Source organism: Typopeltis vanoorti, chromosome 20 (assembly GCF_054136105.1).
Source record: "Typopeltis vanoorti isolate ZY-2024b chromosome 20, IOZ_Tvanoo_1.0, whole genome shotgun sequence".
Taxonomy (NCBI): domain Eukaryota; kingdom Metazoa; phylum Arthropoda; class Arachnida; order Uropygi; family Thelyphonidae; genus Typopeltis; species Typopeltis vanoorti.
In genome coordinates, this window is record NC_143568.1 from 14674861 (window position 1) to 14693339 (window position 18479).

Here is an 18479-nt window from a genome sequence, read left to right on the forward strand (position 1 = left end):
GTTAATTGTGACAAAAATATTAGTGAACTTTGTATATGTTAAGTTTACATACTTTTTTTGCTGTTACGTAAATGGACATAAATGAAGTAGCTAAATTTATTAACTCCTTTACTTAACCAAAATTAATTTTGAAACTAGAATTTGTAATTTGAAGCCATCTTTATTTTTAATTCCTTGTATGATAATTTCTATAATACAGTACAAAAGGCATTTTTTTAAAAAAATTGTTTAGTGCTGTTGGCGGGCGATTTGGGAACAATGCTCTAGACACCAAACATGATGTTTTCTTCAAACTGTTTCAGACCATAATCTTGTGCAAGTTTCCTCTTCTGCAGAACATTCTTCAAACAGTCCTCAATCTCATATCCTTTGGCATTACAACAGTGCTAAGTAGGAGATGTCTGGAACTTAACACTCCTTTTTACTGTCTGACTACTGTTTCCACTCTGCAGGTTGTGAATACCTTCTCATATAGTGTTACTGATTATTATCCTCATTTGAAAGAAGCTTTTCAAAATTCAAAAATCAGAATTCAAAAATCTATTCAACAGGTGTGCCAAGGTAGTACAGGAGAAAAATTCAGCATATAAGTTGCTGAAGATAAGAACTTCATCCTGTTTTCCACCTACATTGACTTGATCTCTTGGACTTTTGTTAAACCATAGCTTAGATAGCAGGCTGAAATTTTGAATAAATTGGAAATAAAGGTTTCCATTCCAGAAAGGATAATTCCTCTGTTTCTCAGATCATTAGAATGTGGAAAGGAAGAGTAGAAGTCCCTGTGATCATCCCACTTGGCACTGTTATAATGCCAGAAGGCATAAGGTTTTGAAAATTTCTTTGTGAAAGGTGCTCTGTAGATGAGGTCTGAGATTACAGGCAATCTTTGCATTATTTTGAAAGTATAACTGTTTAAGAATGGATCACAGGACTTGGATTCACCATTACACACCAGAATCCAAACAGCACTCAAAACAGTGGACAGAAGGCGGTTGTTCAGCACCAAAGAAGGCAAAGTCGGTTCCATTAGCAGGAGAGGTCATGGCATCGTGTTGTCTGTATCGGTGTTTTGGGATGCTAAAGGCATTTTGTTTATTAATTATCTTGAAAAGGGTTAAACAATAACTGGGGAATATTATTCTGATGTTTTAACTAGACTAGACTAAAAAATTCGTGAGAAAAGATCCTGTTTGCAAACAAAAAAAATCATCTTTTATCAGGACAATGCACCTGCCCACAAAGGTGTTTTGGCAATGGGAAAATTAAGGGATCTGCACTATGAACTGTTGGAACATCCACCCTATTCCCTTGATTTGACTCCCTCTGACTTCTGTTTCTTCCCAGAACTAAAACTCTTCCTCGCTGGTCAGTGTTTTTCTTCGAATCAAGAGGTGATTGCAGCTGTAGAGGAGTATTTTGCAGATCTAACCACTACACGGATGGGATAATGGTGCTGGAATATCTCTGGAATAAATGTATTAGTCTTAGGGGAGATTATGTTGAAAAATAAAAATAATTTTGAAATTATAAATTATTTTTTTCATTGTTAGGTTGAGATGTTTTCAGACCACCCTTGTAGATCATTGTTTGCAGGCATTCTTCCACATCTCCTGCAGTTTAATTGATGAAATTGGAAAAGGAAGGTCAGTTATACATTGGACACTGAAGTCACCTAGAAAGATGACATGGCTCTTCCATAGTATATTTTTCTTTTAAAGTCTATTTAAAAACAAAAGATTGTTCAGAAAGATTTCTTAATGTTTCCTTTATATAGTGCAACTTTCAATTTTGAGCTCATTTCACAGTTTTGATTCTTGTGATTGTTGTAATTCTCAAAAGAGAATCACAACATAATCTATAGTATGTTGTTATCATCATCAAGCCTCTAATGAATCAAGACTCATTGTGGGAGGCTCTCTCTCATACACACAGCTCATCATACCATTCATTACCACTTAAATACATTCAATTTCTCCATAATCGTCACACTTTCAGGCAATGCATTCCAATCACCTACCACTCTCCATGCAAAAAACCTACTCTTCGCCCGTTTCTCAGGCCTACTTATACAACTTTCAGAGATGGACTTTTTGTTCTTTCTTTCTCTCTCTCTCTCTCTACCCATTCTGTGAAAAATCTCATCCACATTAATCCAGTAATAACCACTTACCAGCTATTTTCTTCTATCCACTAGATTCTGCAAATTGTATTCGCTCAATCTGTCTTCATATTCAACATTTCAGAGGCCAGAATCTGGGTGCAGTAATCCATATGATCGAAGTCTTATATGATGGAATCATAACATCTTTACTTTACATGTCGGTGTTCTCTGCATCATTACCATAATCCGCTATGCTACCCTCACAATTTTAGCAAAATTTTCTGAAATTTCAGGTTTCTGTTCACCATCACCCCCAGATCCCTCATTTACTCTACCACCTTTACTTAAGATATCCCCACCAATCTTATACTCTGTATCCCATCTGTGCTTCCTGAATTTTAAAACTTAACCACAATTGGCTACATTGAACTGGTTGCCTACTCATTTGCCCATTCATCCAGTCTATTAAGTCCACTTACAAGGCTATAACATCCATTCTACTCCTCATAGCTCTTCTTAACTTTTTATCATACGTAATCAACTGTATATCACCATTCAAGCTCTTCCCAATATCATTTGAATACAAAATAAACAGCAACAGGGCCCTAAAACAGACTCTTAGGGAACACCACTAATGACTCTTCTCTTCTGGGATGTTGCAACCCCCATACACAGCTTGCTGATACCTATCAGAAAGCCATTCTCTAATTCAGTGCTAATCTACTATCAAACATCATCTGTTTCAGTTTAATTACTAGTTTGTCATGTGGCAGCCTATCAAAAACTTTTGCAAAATTGAAATGTCACACTGTGTATACATATCCCCCCCCCCCTCATCCAAAACATTTGTCACCTTCTTATAATAATTAAGTAAATTTTTAAAACACGATCATCCTTTAACAAAATCCATGTTGTCCATCAAAGAGAATGCCACTGTTATCTCAATTTGGAATTCTGGTCCTCCTCCTAACACCTTGACTACATCTCTAGACCAACAGGTTACCTATTAATTCAAATTCTTAGTCTTATTACACCTCTTTTTGAAGTGGAACAGTTTTTACCCTCTTTCTGCTGCTTTGGAACTCGGGGCCAATCTAAGATTTATGTTAAAGCTGCACATTAATGCTATTATTACATCCCTGGAACATTCCCTTAACACATGTAATATACCATCAAATCATACAGCCTTCTTGACATCAGGTTTACTCAATTCCTCATATACTGCCTGTTCACTCATCACTAGTGGCTCCTACTCACTGCTCTCAAGATCTGCATGATAAACAAGAATGAAATACCTTAGTTCATTTAACATTTCTACTATATCATTCTCAGTGGTTCTCATTCTACCATTTTCTCCAACCAGTGTTATCTTTCCATTGATTATTCTTTTTTTGACTGGCCAAGTATTAAAAAAAAAAACTCCCTAGGATTTTTTTTTGGCCTCATTAGTCAACTACTGCTCATACTTACTTTTGCTACTCTTTCTTACCAAGCAGGTCACCTTTCTTTCTTGCTCTTTGCACTCCTTAGAGAACTAACTATTGCTACTCATTTTGTGCTGCCTCTATAATGCCTTCTTGCAAACTGAATACTTCACTTCTTCATTCATCTATTTTTTACCTACCTTGTTTGACCTTCTGACTTTGGAAACCTTCACACATTATGAAATTGTAATGCTTATATTAACCCACATAGAACAACTTAATGATAGAAAATGTTTATTCAGATACTCGGATCGTTTTGCGAAATAGATTATTTCACATCAGGAGATATAGTGAATAAAATAAAAAAATTAAGCCACAAATTGGTAATGAGCACAATGTAAATAACGACTAACAATGGAATGCATGCTTCTGTTATGTGGACACCTGATAGTTGGTGGTGTTATGTTCCACTGGCTTCCACATGCTCTAGATGTTGTAGGAGAGAGGATCATACTTGCTGTAATATTGTATCTTTGTGGGAAGTTTTCAATATTGAGACCACATTATAATGTAAATAAATAGTTTAATAAAAATAAGCAATTAAAACCCAACAAGTTTTGTAAGTCATAAGACTTACATCATCACGGGTACTGGCATGTAAAAGTTTTACGCAACCAAAACCTATTAACAATTAATTACACATATTAGATTTTTTGATAACTTCACAACTGTTAAATATAATTGATAAACCAGGATACAAATGGTAAATTCGTTACTGTATGTGTGTTGGAACATTACTAGTTGTTGCTATTATGTTTTGTAGTATCATGCGTGTTATATCCTAGGTCTGTGGGAGTTAAATTTTTGATGAAAGTAGACTGTACTTGATGTAAAATTAAGCTTTGATTTTTATTGCCTTGTGTAGGGATCCTAAGCATTTGTGAGGCTTATTTAAATTTTCCTGTAAAACAGTTATGATCAATATATTACATTTTTGTTTGTTGCCAAAGTACTTGATGGTCAGTAGTAGATGTGTGGAATGCCAGGCCTGATTTAAGCTCACTCCTTTTTTTGACATCTTTTACCTCTTCAGATATGTGGATCTCTCTCCACCTTCCTGTCTGTCCTACATAACAAATGCCACAAGAGCAATGAATCTCATAGATGCCTAGTTTTATCATAGGGTGATGTGGAGGTTTTGGTGGTGTTATGTCCTTACTTTTCCTTTTATTTCTTTTCTATATCTTACGCTGCTAGTCTATATCTTTAATTTCGTCTAATATATTACTTTATTGCATTTTTGCATTTTTGAAAATTATGGAGACAACTACAGTATTTGAATAAACACTTTAGTTTAATATAACTAAAATCTACATTCGACGTTTCGACATTTATGTCAAGGTCATCTTTGGAGCATACAACTATACACAGGAAACAAGCTATACTACAATCAAACTGGTTTATTAAAGACACTGACCAACCGCTACAACAATTGTTGGCCTGACCTCTGGCGAGGAAAAAAAAAATTATAAAAATAAAAAAATAAAATAAATAAAAATAAATTATTATACATCAACGTAAACGTCGTAACAATCTAATAAAGGTCGAAATGTCGAATGTAGATTTTAGTTATATTATATTAAACTAAAGTTTTTAGTTTTGGAGTGCTTAAGGGTCAAAGCTGTATAACTGAGAGGAGACCTCCACATAGCCTTTAAAGGAATGCGGAGAACCGACCAGGGCTTCTGACCTAATGTCCAATCCTCACCTTCTCGTGGTGCACCCTGTTGGGTATCTACTTGGATACTGAACGAACGAGGATGGGCTGGCAATTTGGGATTTAGCCTACCAAATTGTATTCTTATTGGTTAAACCAAAAAAAAAAAAAAAATGATGGTACAACATGACAGAATTTCATGCTGGCTGGGGAGTCGCCCGGTTAAACAAGGCCCCCGTTGTTTTCGCCAGGGAACCAGGGCGAACAGCGAAAAGTCAGCTACTGGAACAAATCTGAAAACAAACCCCAACTCAACATCACCAGAGTTAAAGATCGGTACTATCAACGTAAGAAGCCTGAATGGCAAAGAAATGGAGCTAGCTGAGGAATTAGATAAGTACCAGATCGACATAATAGGGGTGACTGAAACAAAAAAGACTAAAACCGGTGAGATCTTTCTGAGCAATAAATACAAAATGTTATATTCAGGCAATGACAATCAAGGAAAAGGAGTAGCCATAGTATTCAACACAAAATACGAGGCTAATCTTCTTGAATGGCAGTCAGTCTCAAGTAGAGTAATGTGGGCAAATATGAAAATGGGGAACTGGACAATGAGACTTATTTGTGCCTATGGTCCCACAGAAGGTTATACTAAGGTAGAAGTGGAGGAGTTTTTTGAGGCTTTAGAAAAAGCAACTGACACAATGAAAAATGAAAAGTTGGTCCTTGTTGGGGATCTAAATAGCAGAGTAGGAAATGATTGTGAGACATACAAAAATATTTTGGGAAAATTTGGAGAAAAGAGCAAAGCTAATAATAATGCCAAATATCTGTTGGATTTCTGCTCAGGACATGGACTGGTTATTACTAACACAATGTTCGAACATAAAAATGTATACAAATTTACTTGGAGAGAAGAGACAAGGGATAAGAAAAGTCTCATTGACTATGTTATTGTTGATAGTGATGTTTTCTCCCTGGTGCAGGACACCAGAGTGTACAGAGGATTTGAAATTGGAAGTGATCACTATTTAGTCTTGAGCAGGATAAAATTGAATTTAATATTGAAAAGAATAACATGTAAGAAAGTTTTAAAGCGAATAAAAGTTGAGCAGCTCTCAGATGTGAACTGTAGACTAAAATACACAAAGATTATTGAAGAAAAAATGAGAGTTTGAGAACAGGAATCAAACTTTGGAGATTCAGTGGCAAACTCTGAAGAAAACATTGATTCTGCCAGAGAGGCATGTGGTAAGGTTGTCTGTAAGGATAAAAAAATCAGAACTCCCTGGTGGACACAGGAAGTTAAAGAGGCAGTGAAGGAAAAGAAGAAAGCATATCAAAAATTCCTGTCAAATAAGTCTGCTTGTGCTCTTAGAGAATATAGAGACAAATGTAAGAATGCTAAACACTGTGTGAAACTAGCTAAACAAAAGTCATGGGAGGACTTTGGGAAGAATATAGAAAATAAATATCAAGAAGGTGGCAAAATATTCTGGAGGTTGTTGAAGAAGCTTAAGAATGAAGGAAAGAGTGCTGTAGAAGGAATTAGAAATGATAAAGGTGACATGAAAATGGGAGAAAAAGATATCCTTGAAGTATGGAGTAATTACTTTGAAAAACTGCAAAATGAAACAAGCAGTGATGACAGCACAGTGGTAAAAAACACTGACCAGGCATGCAGTCAGGAATACATATCCATACTTGAAGTAGAAAAAGCCATCAAAGGCTTGAAATGTGGAAAGGCAGCAGGAGTAGATGATATTCGACCTGAAATGCTGAAGTATGGTGGTATAAGAGTCTTACAGTGGCTGCACTGCATAGTTCAGAAAGCCTGGACAGAGGGACGAATTACCGATGATTGGAGTAGAGCTCTCATAGTACCCATATATATATATAAAGGGAAATAAAACTGAATGTGAGAATTACAGAGGTATTTCCCTACTGAGTGTTCCTGGCAAGATCTATGCAAGTATACTTGAGAAACGGTTGAGAAGAATTGTGGAAGAAAAGCTTGGTGAAGAACAAGCTGGATTCAGGCCAAATAGAGGCTGTCAGGATCAGATCTTCACTTTACGACAAATAGTCGAGAAAGCATGGGAATATAACAAAGATCTGTATTTAAGTTTTGCCGATTTGGAAAAGGCATATGACAAGGTGCCAAGAGAGAAGCTATTTAATACGCTGCAGTTATATGGTGTGAATGGGGCATTATATCAAGCAATACTTTGTCTTTATTTGAGTTGTAAGTCAGCAGTTAGAATTGAAGGAAGTACAGGAAGATGGTTTAATGTTAAATCTGGTGTGAGACAAGGATGTACATTATCCCCTCTGTTATTCATTATCTATATGGATCACATTATGAAGGAATGTGGTATTAAACCTGATATCAAAATTGGAGATGTTAATGTCAGCTCTTTTCTTTATGCAGACGATGTTATACTTCTAAATAAATCTGCTACAAGCCTGCAAGATTCTCTGACTAAATTGAATAGCTGTTGTAATAGATATGGTATGAAGGTCAGCAATAAAAAGACAATGAAAATAGGCAGAATCATTGAAAATGTCAACTGTGTTGTGAATGGAGAACCTGTGTAACAAGTAAAACATTTCAGCTATTTAGGCACGATTTTTACTTCTTCTTCTTCTACAGCTTCTCCCACTTAAGTGGGGTCACTGTTTGTTATGAGTCTCCTCCACACCTTCCTGTCTTGGGCTGTCACCACATCCAAGTTCTTCATCTTCAAGTCCTCTTCTACCAGCTCCTTCCATCTCTTCTTTGGCCGCCCACGCTTCCGCCTTCCTTGCACATCCATCTGCATGACCCTTCTTCCCACATATTCGTCCTCCCTCCTCATCACATGACCAAACCATCTCAACCTTGCCTCCTGTATTTTCGCTCCTAAGTTCGTAACTTTCACTGTTCCCCTGACATAGTCATTTCTCAGATGATCCTTTCTGGTCACACCGCACATCCACCTAAGCATTCTCATCTCTGCTACTTTCATCCTGCTGATGTTATTTTTCCTCAGGGCCACAGTTTCTATAGCATATGTCATAGCTGGCCTCACTACTGTCCTATAAATTTTGCCTTTCAGATTGATCGGCACCCTCTTATCGCATAACACTCCAGCCATCTCCCTCCAGTTCCTCCAACCCGCTTGTATCCTGCATCCCACTTCCTTCTCAGCTCCTCCATCTTCTTCCACTGTTGAACCTAAGTATCTAAAGTCTCTCACCTTCCTGATGACATTTCCTTCCAGCTCCAGATCTGTCTCCTGGCCACCACCCACTGCGCAACACATATACTCTGTCTTACTTCTGCTCAGTCTCATACCTCTCTCTTCCAGTACTTTTCTCCATCTTTCCAGTTTAGTTTCCGCTTCTTCTCTTGAATTTACACACAGCAAGATGTCATCTGCATACAACATTGTCCAAGGTGCATCTTCTCTCACCTCCTCTGTTACCACCTCCATCACAATATTAAACAGAAACTGAAGATGGTAAATTAAATATAGAAATAGACAACAGAATCAGCAAAGCTGGTATGGTGGGAAGTCAATTGAATAAATTCATATGGAATAAGAGAGAAATTAGTCGGAACACTAAATTAGCTGTATACAAGACACTGTTCAAACCAGTTTTAACTTTTGGATCTGAGAGCTGGGTCAGAAGTAAAACACTTGACCAAAGACTAGAGACCACAGATATGAGAGTCCTGAGAAAGATTATAAGCGTGAACAGATGGCATCAATGGCAATATCATATTAAAAATGAGGATATTAGGAAAGAACTTAACATTGTCAGCATCCAGGAATGCGTTAGCAGAGCTAATCTTAGGTGGTATGGTCACTTAAACAGAATGGGCGAGGAAAGATTAGCAAAACAAGTGTTCTCTGCCAGGTTGGCAGCAAAACGACCCAGAGGAAGACCAAGATATAGGTGGATTGATACGGTACAAAGTGCTTTAGACGATAGCAATATAAGATCTGATAATGTTGGAGGCTTGACAAGTAACAGACTGATTTGGAGGAAAATTGTAAATAGGAAATTAATAATGATGTAATTTTTTTCATGTAGTACTATCATTTCCTGTACACCCCTTGAGGGTACATGGCAGGAATTTGATGATGATGACTAAAGTTTTTATTCAAACTCGATAGTTGTCTCCATAATTTTCAAAAATGCATTCGGATCATCGTGTAAGCCTAAAAGAAAGGATTCAGATCATCCATGGAAATATTACTTTATTCTTACTTATTTATCTCTATTCATCTAAGTCACTTGATATAACGTTCTTTCTCCCCTTTTCTCTACTATATACCCTTAAATAAAATATTTACTTATTAATATTTGCACAGCTATCTTAATTTATTCACACATGCAAATAAAACGTTTATTTCCTACCAAGTATTCTTTCCATTAGTTCTTTGCAGTCTCATTGGCCTCTTTATATCTTATGTTTTATCTAATCACACAACAATCTAATAGAGTTCACCCGATAAGAATTAACAAAATTTATTTTTTTCACTGCACCAGCTAATACCTTGGATAGACGGGATTCTTACCCAGGGCAACCCTCTCAGAGTGATACATGAAAATTAGATTGAATTTAATCTTGTCCCTCCGTTTTCTTATTTCTTCCTCACAGTCGTGGCTCGCTTTAGGAGTTTATATACAAAGGTTTAACCCGCTTAGTTCGTTAGTATTTTATGAGCGGTTGTTTTGAATTCATAAGACAAAAGCAGATCAGGCAGGTACTTGAATGAAACATTTTAATAAGCTTGAGGAATTATGCAAATATACATTATAGACATATTATTAGGAATGCTCTCAAGGTAAATCAAGGGCTCAAATTTCAATACACTAGACACACATACAAACTTGCATTGACCGCTGTTACAAGCATCTTCAGCATAAATCCATAGGCTAATATCATACCATCCTAATACACGTGGTCATAAATTAACACAGTAACACACTCCATACATTAAGTTTAGCTCGTTCAGAGATATTCTCGGCCTCGTAGGGCAAACAAATCTTAATCTTGGTCAATAAAAACAATCTTGGCCCGTACTAAGTCATAGGCTATTCTTACAGTTCCTTAATTTTAGTCCATTATGAAATACTTTCTTAGGGATAACACTCTTCTATAGCTGGAAATAGGAATTCAAAAGTCTACCTTACCGTCTCTGATCTAAATTTCCTTGACCTTCTTCCTGCCTTGTCTGGTCATCAAGTCCTTCTGTTTTAGTTTCCTATGAGGATATCTCCAGTCAGACTGTACGAGTGGAATCTCAGCGAGAAAGACTGGAGGTGGCACGGTAACGTCGCCTTGACCAGAAGGCATCCATTTGGTTCCCTCCTTCGCATGACAACGCACAGCTATCCTAGTCCAAGGACATAGCCTGGCCCATTCCTAATGCTGCGACAGATGAACCAAATGCCTTCCACGACTAGCCAGGGAACTTCTCCAACGGTGAACTCGACTACTGTCCGCAAGATCTGGAACCAGAAATCCAAGAAAAAAAGCCCAGAATGGTGCTTGCATGGCCTTTTTGTTTAATTTTCTCCTCTCGGTATTTCTCGATCTTCGTGATGCGCGCCAAACATGGTCACATGTGTTTACGTCAATCTCCTTAGCTCCCTCTATTTAGTCGCACGTGTACCTGATTTCTCTTCCTGGAAGGCACTTTGGTTTTTCTTTCCAGTACTTCCTTCCCTCCCTTCTTATGCATAATACAGGATGGCAAAGGTGACCCTTGAACCCTGACTCACAGGCATAGCTATTTTAGTACAAGAGACGGGGTTCTTAAGTGGATTTGCCAGCTTACATTGATCTTTACATCTGGCCCTCACTTAATACAGATTATTTTTAACAGCTCTTTATACAATTTTATGCTATTCCTAAATTTTTAATTGATTTGCATTTACAAACAGCTTACACTTATTGTGTTGCCAACGTTCCATATTCTCTGCTTAAGTTGTATTAAAGTTGTGACCTGAATATTTTATAATAAACATTTCTTAGCCTTTTCAGGACACAACAGTGGATATAGGAATCTTAGTATTTTTTGTAATGGTAAAAAAGCCATTTTTACATTGTACTCGCAGAGCAATGCAGCTACTTTGTTTGTGACATTCTTGATGTAAGGCAATGTGATTGTAATGTTGTTTAAGTAAGGGAGTTGCAGGAGATGTATTAAGAATTTTTTTTGATTGTCTTGGGTTCAAAACTATTAACTGTGAGGTTCTATTTCAGGTAGTGCAGTTCTTCGTTCCTTTTAATTGACATGCTTGATATATTGTATGCCCTGTCTCATAAAGTTTTAATTATGCCTATCTTTTGCATATGGATGGTGGTGTGAAGCGGCATTTAAAAATCTTCCCATTGTGGTAGGTATTCTGTATGTGGAAAAGGATAACCTTTTTTCTTCTTCGCTTACTTTGACAAGGATGTCAAGGAATGGTAATTTTTTGTGCTGTTCTAGTTCAAGAGTGAATTTTATATTGGGATGCAAGTTCAGATAATCTTTGAAAGCAATCAACTCATCCATCGTTCCTGACCCAATGATGAAAATATCATTTGATGTAACATAACCAAGGTTTTGGTTTCTTCTGATAGTTTCTTAATGCATTAGTTTTGAAATTTTCCATAAACAAGTTGGCTAAGACTGCAGAAAGGGGGGGAAACCCATGGCAATTCCTTTTTGTTTCCAACATTTGTCTTGAAATATGAAAAAAGTGTTTTCCATGCAGTGTTTGAATAGTTCTACAGTGTCCGTGGGAAAAGATTTATGAGTAGATTCACTGTGCCATTTCTGGGTACATGTTGAAGAGAGACTACATCTAAATTTGCTAAGATACCTGAAAGTTCTATATTTATATCCTTTACTTTTTCAATAAAACGTAAACTATTTTTTACAAATTATTCTGCTTTTCTTATGTGTGGTTTGACAGATATTTTGCTAAGCTTGAGGTCAGAGAATCTCTCCCATCTACAATTGGTCATAACGCAATATCCTTTTTGTGTATTTTTGGTGTGCCATAAATTCTTGGGACTAATGGATGTTTTGATGATAAAGATTTTTTAAAATTCTTCTGGCCAATTCGGTAACTTTTTTTTATTCAAGTCATTGGTTTTATTTGTGTGCGCCATGTGGGATCCTTGTCTGAGGATGAATTGGAAGTGAATGTGCAACAGCTTCATCTCTAGAGATAAAAAAAAACAGATATGCATCCATTAAAAAATAAAAATTGTGCTATCAACATGCCACCTCTGAAATACATCAGGTTGATTAGGAAAGTGCCCTATGCAGTTTTATTATTATTATTATTTGACACCTCCAGGGAGGCAAGTAGTTATCAAGGAAGGCTGTACATCACTCAAACCATCATGCTTTCTTTTAACTAATTCATATTAAATGTACTCACTACTTCAACAGGCAGACTGTTCCACTCACTTACTGCTCTTCAAGTGTCATACCCCTAGAAGGAGGTTAGCAACCATGTCATGGAATTTTTTTTTTTTTGCTGCTCTGGAGCATTTATGGTAATTCAAGCTAGTCGAGTCCTTAATGTCTTCAAACCACATTCTCCTGGGTCTACCTGTCCTTCTTTTTCTGTCCAGTTTCCCTTCTGATATTAATTTCTCAATGCCTTCTTGTCTAGTTAGATGTCCAAAATATTTAAGTTTTTGTTCTTTAATTTTCAAAAGATTGAACCTGTTCAGTTTTTCTTTTTGTTAATGGGATATTTAGTTTCTTATTTATTGGTTCTTTTGATATAATCATGCACTTTGTTTTCTTCAGGTTAATAATTAATTCCATGTCTAAGCTTCTGTTGTTAATTTCTGTGACTAAGTTTGAAGATAATCTTCATATTCAGTAATAAGGACCATGCCAACCGTATACTTGAAGTTCCTATTCCTGACTTTTATGCCCTTCAATTCTTCAGTATCTTTAAGAACTTGCTCACTATATATATTATACATTAAATGTGATTACATGATTTCAAAGCTATCAGAATATGCATTTTTGTATCTTATTTGGTTCCAGTATATATTTGTAATTATACACAGCTCTTTTCCTTTTAACCCATTATTCTGTAGGATATGTATTAATTTCTTGCGATCTATTGAATCAGGTTTGGTTTCTTGAGACTTCTTTTGCATAATGTTTTCAAATTGAAAATTCTTTCTCTTGTACCTTTTGTCTTTTTGAAAACCTTATTGTCTTCTATGTCTGTTGACCAAGTTCTAGGATTATTCTCAGTAGTGATTTCATAACATGGCTTGTTAAACTGAGTGACAAAGATGGATTTTCTTAGATCATCAGGGATGTATCCTGTACCATATATATTATTAAAAATAACCTTTAGATCATTAATTATGTTTTCATTTAATGTCTTTAACAATTTAATAGGGAATCTGATCAGGGCCTGGTGTATTACCTGTTTTCATTTGACTTATAGCATATTCTATTTCTTCATACGTAATTGGTTCACTATCCATATTTTGTATATTTAATTCATCTGTGTGATCAGAGTCAAACAGTTCCTTTCCATATTCTTTCCATCTTTTTATGATATCTTGTTTCTAGTAGTATTTTTCCATTTTGATCTTTTATACAAAGATTATAGTTGAAAATTTTCTTTTTGTCAGAGCTTGGATTGATTTATACATTTCGTTACTTTTGTGCTTATTGTTCATTTCCTCTATTTCTTAACATTTTTATTTAGCCACTTGTCTTTAGTTTTCCTGCATTAATTTTTTATCATTTTACTGAGTATTTATACTGTTGTGTGTTTGTCTTTTTTTGCGTCTTTCATAACTTCTAATATTGATACTGTCATCCAGAGTTTTTTCTCATTGTATTTAATTTTTCGAATAATCTCATTGGCTGTCTCATATATTGCACTTCTAAATTTTGACTGTCTTTTTTCAATTTCCTCTGTGTTGCTAAGTAAATTGTCTTCTGTTTTATATCCTACATGATCTAATTTTTAAGTTGGACATCATTATGTTGTCAGGTCTATTCAGAGCTATAAATTATATTTAGTTTAATCCTTTATCCAAGTGGAAGCAAACAAAGTTTGCGCCTGAAGTATCTTCAGGACTGGAGCAACTCGTGGCAAAGGTGGAATGAGTTCTCATCACTTTCCTTAGTACTCATAATGAAAAGCACATCTCCTTGCAGACATCTATAATGCTATGCATTATGGGAAGGGTCACTACCCAGACCGGTTTCAACTTTTATTGAGGTCTCTTCAGGATCTGGCTCCCACTGAAGAGACTTCAATAAAGGTCAAATCTGGTCTGGGTAGTGACCGTTCCCATAATGCATAGCATTATACATGTCTGCAAGGAGATGTGCTTTGCATTATGGGATACTAAGGAAAGTGATGAGAACTCATTCCACCTTTGCCACGAGTTGTCCCAGCCCTGAAGATACTTCAGGCTCAAACTTTGTTTGCTTGGATAAAGGATTAAACTAAATATATAATTTATAGTCTAACCAAGTGGAAAAAAACTTCCAATATATTCAGAGCTGTCAAGTCTTTCAGTATAATTGTTTTTAGAAATGATTTTTAGTTTAATCTTTAAAGTAAACAAAATGGGGTTATGGTATCTATTATTTATCATTATTATCAGGGTTTGTCCAAGTATATAGTCTGTGCTTTGGATGTTGAAAGAAAGTATTCATTATGTGTAGGTTGTTTTAAATGCAGAATTGTATCAATCTCTCACCTCTTTCATTTCTTTCTCCCAATCCAAATTTTCCAACAACTGGATTTTCTTCCCCTTCTCCAAACTTTGCATTCAAGTCACCCATCACTATGAGTATCTCATTTAATTTAACATATTCTATATATTTTTGTAAGTTATTATACAAATCTATTTCTTCATCATTCTGAGTTGTCACAGGGGCATAAACCTGAATAATTATGATGTTAATAAGCTTTGTAGCTAATTTAATAAGTATCATTCTTTCATTTATGAGCCTCAGCCCCATTACAGATTTAAAACTGTCTTTTTTAATCATGAAACCCACTCCATATTCATTCTTCTCTCCACAAGAATATACAAATGTAAAGCCATCTTTATCTAGTTTTCCTGAGTTAGGCTATCTGGTTTCACTAATTCCCATCACATCAACTTTAATTCTTTTAATTTCCTGTATAAGGTTGCCAGAATTCTCTAGTTTATATAATGTTCTCACATTCCAATTTTCAAGACTGTTTCTTGTTTTCAAATGAGAAATATCAGATGCTAACCTTCCTTTTGGATTTAAATTGACATCATCATAGAGTGCATTTGAAGTACTCATTTTACTCATAGTTTCAGTGTCCTCTTCTCTGTAATTATTTACAGCTTGTAAAATCTTGCATAGAAGGATTTTGTACAACAATTCCTTGTATGCCTATTTTACTAGAAAACTTAAATCCATACAACATACTTGTGGTTAATTAGCAAGATTTTTATGTTTATGTAGTATGGAAATAATTTAGAGTAAACTGTTAAATATTGTGACTGCCAAATTTCTGTAAAGAACAAAGAAAGTTAAGTGTAAATTTAATTGTAACAAAGGAAAGTTCGTTAAGTTAGGGGATTAATTGTAACAAAGGAAAGTTAGGGATTTCACGTTGGTTATCCCTTTGCCAAAGGATATCAGATTTCAAAATCACACCTTCCTCACTTTTTGCAGAATGCATCATGCAGGATGTAGTTGAGACAGTTGAAGTGGGCTGTGATTGTGGAGTATGCCAATTGGTGTTGTGTTAAGAAAAGGAGTGTGGTGGTGTGTTTATATATCACTGATGTTTGTATTGATGCCTCAAATGTTGGTTAAATGGATGTGGAAGAAATTTTGGTGTTATTTTTTTTTGGGGGGGGGGGTGACATATCTTTATTGTATGTTCTAAGTTTTTTGTTGTATTTTTCAGATTTTTTGTTTTGTCTGTTATTTTTTATGGAAATTTTGCTTTAGGATTTTTTTTTTTTTTTTAGTTTCAAATGTTTCAGGCTTTTCACATGCTTCTTTAATTTTTTCAGCATTGTTTAATGGTACAGAGTGTTGATTCATTAAATTGTCATTCATTTTATATCCTTTTTTCCCCCTTCATACCCATATCTAGAATTCATGTTGTTTAATTTTTACGGTATATATCAGAACACAGAATTATTAGTAAATAATTATTTATTTACTTATTGCTGATATTTCTCTGTTGTTATAACCAGCATCTTCAGAGCCCAAAAACACAGTTTGTCACAGTATGCGAGACTAACAACATGGTGTAACAAAGGGACTAGTTTAAAAAATTGTAGCAACAACACAGACTAAAGTCCTAATTAGGTGCCCTCTATCTTAAAAAAAAACAGAGAGAAAGCAGATATCTAGTTATGTCTTAAGATGACTGTCTCCCAAATCTTAGGTAAATTTATACAGCCATATTTGTTGAGATTTGGAGTATGTTTTAACGGCTTCTGTTGCTTCTAAGAACAGTCTTTTTGACTTGTAAAAAGCTTCTATGCAGTACTTTTGTTTTCTTCCAGTAATTGAATTGAGAAAGGGGGAGAGGGGGGCTACTGTGATTACAAAACAGGGAAATTAAAATCTGAGGATAAGCAATGTCGAAATATCTCTGACTGAAGTTAAAGTTAAACTAACATAAGGTTTCACTAAAAAAAAAAAAAAATAAGAATTGCCTTAACATGAATTTGTGTAAATTGAGTATGTGTAACTTGGGATATTACTCTCCTTTCTTAATAATCTACCTTGTTGCTGTGATCTAAATTAGTCATCCAGTTATAGGGATGTTTCCCATAACTATTAGGCATTGCCTTCATTTTGAAATTGGAAACACTCTGTTTCCAAATTGAAGCTAGTTTCATTTAATTAATACTTGAACAACAAACAGTAGCATCTTAGTTGCTAAGATACAATTAGCTCTTTCTCAGTAATAAAGTATTTAAAGATATTCAAAAGTTTTTTCGAAACATTCCATGAAATGAATATGAAATAACAATTTTCTGATAAGTTTGGGAAATTTTAGATCTTAATATTAGATATAAGCATAGCTCTAATATACAAATGTTTATGTAAACATTTATATATTATTGGCATTTCTTCAGTTACATTCTATGGTTTGTAATGGAGGTATAGAAAGGTTTACATTAGTATATATGTAAATGATTGCTAAGGCAGGTGCAATATTATTTTTATTTATTTATTTATTTTTAGCATACAAAAGCCGCAGAGGCAAGCATTTTTGACTAATAGCCCTCGTCTGTCTTCAAAGAAGTCGCATTCATCTGGGCTCGAAACAGTATTGTTTGGCCCACAGGTGGGTATTATAGGCATGTAATAATATGTAAGATTTTCTCATTATCAAATTCCTGAGAAGTAATATCAAGGGTGTACATGGTGTTATGATAGTACTACATGATTAAGTTTACATTATTACTAAATTCATGTCAACAGTTTTTCTCAAATTAATCTTATTTGGTACAACTCCAGTATTGTCAAATCTAACATTTCAGTTTTTCTAAGGTTCTACTTAACAGTAGTCTGTTATCCTCTGGGTCTTTTTAATGTTGGTCTCAAACATTGTTTTGCTAACCTTCCTTTCACCATTTTAAGTGATCAGGACATTAGCTTATATTATGTTACATTAACTGAAATATTTTACTTCCATAAATTCAGAATGTAGTTAATATCGTTCATGTTCTTGTCTATTGTCATAATCAGACTTTTTTACTGCTGATTTTCATATGAAATTGGTTATTGCAGTTATTCTGTTCAGTTAAGAAATCCTGAAGAGTTGTACTGGATTTATTATAGAGTATAACTTATTACCATAATGTGAAGAGCTGACCTTAACCTCTCCAATTTTGATATCAGATTTAGAGTAGCTTACCTCATTATGTCATCCATGTAGATGATGAACCACCTTACATAAGCTCAGCTCATATATTCTTCTTGAATGCTAACAATGCGAGTTTCCTTTCTAATATCTTCATTTTTTATTACTATTATTATTGTGTTGGCACCTCCATGAAGTGTGAAGACTCACGGGAGACCCAAATGATCCACACAATCTGTCATGCTTCTATGAGTGGAATGGGTTGCCAGAGTCAGTTATGAGTGCTTTGTCTGTTAATGGATTCAAATAGGGGTATTTGAATCCATTAACAGACAAAGCACTCATAACTGACTCTGGCAACCCATTCCAC

The 18479-nt window shown here is 35.1% G+C and overlaps 1 protein-coding gene across 1 annotated transcript in view; it reads left to right on the top strand.

Annotated features, from left to right (window-relative positions):
- LOC150095249 (protein FAM135A) overlaps positions 1–18479 on the top strand; it is a 455287-nt gene that overhangs the window by 112325 nt on the left and 324483 nt on the right. The window contains exon 7 of the mRNA XM_090409881.1: positions 17488–17590. Within this exon, the coding sequence (XP_090266007.1) occupies positions 17488–17590 (103 nt within the window). The remainder of the gene's footprint in view (positions 1–17487; positions 17591–18479) is intronic.